At 48.4% G+C, this 5,328-nt stretch overlaps 1 protein-coding gene across 2 annotated transcripts in view; it reads right to left on the bottom strand.

Moving 5' to 3' along the window:
• The window catches only part of PTPA (protein phosphatase 2 phosphatase activator), a 43,505-nt gene that overhangs the window by 30,794 nt on the left and 7,383 nt on the right, over window positions 1-5,328 (bottom strand). Inside the window, exons 2-3 of one of the 2 annotated variants that reach the window (XM_019510633.1) lie at window positions 5,074-5,174; window positions 2,928-3,014 (exon numbers count right to left, since the gene is read on the bottom strand). In XM_019510633.1, the coding sequence (XP_019366178.1) occupies window positions 2,928-3,014; window positions 5,074-5,174 (188 nt within the window). The remainder of the gene's footprint in view (window positions 1-2,927; window positions 3,015-5,073; window positions 5,175-5,328) is intronic. The other variant, XM_019510634.1, reaches the window with a different exon arrangement.

The following is a 5,328-nucleotide window of genomic DNA, read 5'->3' as shown; positions in this document are numbered from 1 at the left end:
CAAAGGACAAAAGGGAATGACATGGCCACGTGGCCAACTGGGGAACAATGACCCAGCAGCATCTCTCTGGGGATGATGCGGCTGGCATTGGCACTACCTCCAACAGGCTCCTTGGCTTTGCCCAGCAGTGGAGAGCTGTGGGTTTCAGGTGTGACAACTACGCATCCAGTCCTTCCTCCTGGAGTCTGGACACGTGGCCCCAGAACCAGGTCTCTGCCCCTCCAAAGGAGCACGCTCCCAAGCACAAGCAGGAAGTGGGCAAAACCATGATCTGGGATCTTGGGGACTACCAGAAGAACAGTGCACAACCAGGCACAGTCCTGTCCCATGAAGATTACCACTTAAGGGCCCAGCAAGGTGATCAGCAGCTCCATAAAGGAGTGGAGTGTATTCATCCCCCAGTGATTTCATGCAACTTCAGCATGAGCTGATGGGACTCAACAACTGCTCTTTGCCAGATCTGGCCCTCAGTTAACAGGCAACTCAGGTCGCATGTACAATCTCTTATGGACTGGCAGGCCGTTTCCCAGCACTGCACCCCACTCCTTCCCCATAACTTTTTTTCTTGGTGGACCAACACTGATCCATTATAAGGAGGACATGTGGTCAAAGAAGAGATTTCGGGACACAGGAAGGAGCCCCTGGCACTTGATCTGGAAGGGACAGAAACACAAGGAGAATCAGCAGCAGATAGGGAAGCAGAGGGAAATTGGACCAGAGAGGCAGCCAGGAGCCAAAGGAGGCTGAGTCCTTAAAACTGAAAATGAGAAGTCTGACCTAGGAATGAGCCCTTGTGAACATACAGCCTCATCAGCCAAGCACCCAAGGGACTCGACCCCAGAGGAAATAGATTTATTTTGCTTTAAGTCCCAGGTTTCTGCCCTGCTCAGCAGAAAGGCTATGGGACAGGCCTCTCTGTCTGTGACATTACATTCTGTAATTGTCTGGAGGTGGCAGAACAAATTCATTGAAAGAGGATTTGACAGGGAGGGAAAATTGATGCGTGTCCTCCTTTGCTTCTTTACAATGACTAACGACCTAAAAAGCTTGGGAGGGGAGTACAGTTATTTCTCCAACTGTTTTACATATTCAATTCAGGTCTTGCTTCCCTGTTTTCCATGGAATACTATGGATGACTAGGAACCAGGACTGTTACAATAAAGACACCTGTACAGGCAAAACATAAATGAAATTGTTTCTTTGTTCTTTCAGGCTGCTGAAAATGCATAGAGGTGAGGAGCCCAGACAGACTCAAAGGCCTGAGCAGAAGTCGGCAAGAAAGCCCCTGTGGAAAGGATTTCACCCCTCTTGTCTTTCTTTGAAAGCAGTACATTTCTGATCTGCATGTTTAGCTCCTGCAAGGGATGTCTTCTGGAGTAGGGAAGGCCAGGTTCTACCTGCCTGATTATTTAATCGCAACAAAAGGCATTAAATTGGGCAGAGGTCTATTTCCCTTTCAGCTATTTGTAGGTCTCTTTTCAGCAGTCAATTTCTAATACAGTACCCCTACACAACTGTAACTGGTTGTAATGGGAAAAGGTAAGAGGCTTCCCAAGACATCTCTTAACTACCTTGCAGAACACGGCTACAGCCCACTTGATGCCACCTGGATGAGATGGGTGAATGGCTGACAAGGAACACAAGGCAGTACTCCAGCAAATGAAACTGAAACAAGCTCCAGAGAATGACATGCACAATGAGGAAATCTACACTTTTTCCCTGAGAATCTCTGAAATCCCTCCTCTGGCCTCAATAAGACTCGACTCCACAGTGCCTGCACTGCATCCTCTGTTCATATGACGAGATCATGGACAGGCATCAAAACTGGTCACAGCACCAAAAAGCCACCATGCAACAGATGCAGACCTCTCCAAGGAGAACTAAGTTATTTCTACCCTGTCTTCCTGCTGAGAACCTCTGAACTGGGGCTGATAGCAAAATGATCCAAATTCACCTCTTCCTTCTGCAGCCCATGCTGCCTTATACACCAAAGAACAGTACATGAATATTGGACAGCCTGGGCCAAGAACCTGCCCAACTTGCACCAGATAATGCTGTTCAAGTGAGGCCCCAGCAGGATGCAGTCTACACTGAGACACAGCAAGTTACGGTTTGCTGCCTGCAGACAATCCAGGATGAACCTCCTAGCACCATAAACGCATGGTTCAAATGGCAGAGACCACAGACATGCTGATCACCAGGGTGTAGGTACTGGGGTGAGAGCCAGTTACATGGCTGCTACAGAAAGACAGTTACTATGAGGCACCATGGGCTATCTCCTCAGAAGCAAGAAACCCAGATAAGACTAGTGTTGAGGGTGAAGAAGGGCAGGGGCACTTTGTACCTCCTACCACATTCTTTCAACTCAAGGTACCTTACCAACCCAAGACAAACCCCACTAGGAGGTTGGCATTGGCATCTCCCTGCAAGAGGGGAAACTGAGGCAGAGATGTTGGGCAGCCTGCTCAGTGTCATGCAGTGCCTTACTGGGTGGCTAGGAAGAAAACTCAGAGTATGCACCCTCTGCTACAGCCATAGAGCAACATGGCTCCTCATAAATGGCTTCTTTACAGATCAGATGGCATATGCACAGCATGTGTGGTCAGAATGTGCCCTTCCTTGCCTATGACCCTTTGCATACCCCACACCTTCACCAAGGGCTGGAGTGCAATTTCTGTGGGTGAACAAAGGCACCTGGTTACCAAGCGAAGCTCTGTATGCTGGTATTTGTAGTCCCCAAAGGCTGCTCTACTGCATTTAATGAAGAAAGCAGATGCAGCTCAGCAATACTTTATTCTCTTTAGGGCCCCAGGCAAGCTGCCAACACAGCCCTTAGTTGGAAAACATCTGAGCCCTGCCGTGCAAGGCAAATCAGCAAAAGAAACAAATACCACACTGGAAACAGCGTAGTCCAAGCTTTCTCCCACCTCAGAGACTTTGTACTCGCAGGTCAGCTTCTTCCCCTTGATGCCTTCATTCAGGGTGAGGATGAAGCCAATGTAGTCTGCATATGCCTGCAAACATGCAAGGGGACAGGGCATCAGTTGAGCACTGACAATGGACAAGTGGGGGAAGCCTAGAGCACATAGCAGGGATGAGATCCAACCCACAATGCCAGTACCCTGGGAAAGCACAGCGTGCAAGGCTTGTTCTGATGCTACTTATTTGTCTGCAAAGCTCCTGAGAACAATATTAACTTCTTAGCAGCACTAGGCATGTGCTGAGCCCTCTGCATCAGTACAGCCAGCTGAAGTCACACAGAGCAAGCTCTTTTTAAAGACACCCCAACCCAGCACCCTCCTACCTGAATCCCCTTACCAGGTTGCTGTCACTTACCAGGTCAAATACAAGCTCCTCAACCTCATCTCTGGGGCCTGTCCAAATTTGGGCCCAAGTACATCATCACTTGCAGTTTCTGGCTCTGTCACCCCTCCCAATAACTCCTTCATTCTTTCCTACTCATGCCCTCCTTCCCACATCTGAGCTGCCTAGGAGAAGAAGGGGGCAGCTGCCCTAAATAGGTTCCCTTCTCCTCTCTTCTTTCACACCCACTGCACAATCCCCCAGCTCAGGACATGTAGGGAAAAAGGTGAAAACCCTGCAAGTGGGCCACACTTTTTCTGAAGAAACCTCTTTCAGACCTCATTGTTGCCAGTCACTTCACAGGCTGTCCTTCCAGGAAAGCCCTGATCAAAAATAATGCCCAAACGTGACAAAGCAGGGTTTTATCTGCGAGTCTTCAGAAACACTCATCTCTGAAGGGATCACCGCTTGGTCCCTAAGCAAGAGTTACTGCCACTTTTCTGTCCCTGTTCCTCAGGAACAAGTCTGGGCCACCCACCTGAGCCATGAGCACAGAGATCCTGACAGCTCCGCTAGGGAACAAGCCTACTCCACAAACAACTTCTCCACAAAGGCAAAGACAAACCAGACTTCGGCAAAGAAAGGGGTTGGTCACAACTTGCCAGGGCAGGTACCATTGTGCTTGTAGACACAGAGGGCTGAGATCTGTCAAACCCATTTATCAAAGATAGGCCAAATAGGCAAGGGGCTGAAGTTTCATCCATAGCCATTTGCTGATGGGGTGGCCTCCAATCTAGTCTAAGGACAGCCTGCCTGACCAAGCCCCAATGTTGCACATTCATGTCTACAGCACAACTTCCTATATAGCAAGCCATGTAGAGAGGAACTGCAGTAACCATTGAGCAACAAGGGACTGACACTGTCTTGATGTACTACAATGTGCTGACTGTAATTTTACTTCTTGTAGGGAAGGTCCCAAGCAGAACTGTCTGACCTGAGAGCACATTGCAACAGGACATAATGTATCATAAACACAGCTACTTTCAGCTTTCAGGGCTAGGCTAAAAGGTATTCTTTAACATGGTTAGAAAGTATCAGAGGTGACAATTAACACCATCTTCCTGGGCTTTGTGGTTGGGTCACATAGACAACACAACATTCTACGAAGGATGGCCCAAATCATGCTTTATATGGATTCTTTACCACTGTGGACAGAGCCCCAGCCCTATCCATTGCTGAGGGCAACCTTAGGATCTTGTCCCAGTATGGGAAGAACCAATACATTATTCTTCTCTTCCAAGCTCTTATCCCTTGCACACTCTACATAATTGTCTGCAGAGTCAAACCAGAAGCTATATTCACCACCAGTAGTAGCAAAGGCAAGAGCTCTACTACAGACAGGGCTTGGGCATTTCACTATCCACGCTGCAGAATGTTGAACACTCCCTACACCCCGTCTCCACTATCAGTCCCAGATGTGATGAATTACAGGCCGTACAGAGTGGACAGGACCTGCTGTCATCACAAACAACTGCCCAGGTAGGAACTTCTGTTATCCACAATCGCCTACTGCTGTCACCTAAAGACCACTGGAGGAAGCTACATTTATTACAATTCCCAAAACATTAGTCACAGTGCCCATTTGATTTTAAAAGTCATTATTTCCAGTAGCTTGACCCAACCCTGTTCAACCTGTTATAGCTGGCCTGGTTTGTCCTGCACAAATGCCAACACTGAGACACTTCAGGAACATAGAACCCAGATCCATACCTGAGAGCGCTTCCACTTGGCCATATCAGAAACCATGTTTATCTCCTTTTTAGGGATCGTGAAGCTCTGCTGGAGGGGAGAGACTGCCTCCTCAGAGGAGCCTGGAGGAGGGAAGAGAGAGAGGTCAAATAGAACGCAAAACAGAATACAACTCCTTCTGGCCTCAGCTCCTTTTCTGAAGTCAAGGCTCATTTCTCTAGACACAAAAATGACAACTCATCCCCACTGTGCCAGGTCTCAAGCTGAGCCGAGCCA

The sequence above is a fragment of the Gavialis gangeticus genome, unplaced genomic scaffold (genome assembly GCF_001723915.1).
Source record: "Gavialis gangeticus isolate Ggan-Ray unplaced genomic scaffold, GavGan_comp1, whole genome shotgun sequence".
NCBI classification, from domain to species: Eukaryota; Metazoa; Chordata; order Crocodylia; family Gavialidae; genus Gavialis; species Gavialis gangeticus.
This window is presented reverse-complemented; position numbering and strand designations above follow the sequence as displayed.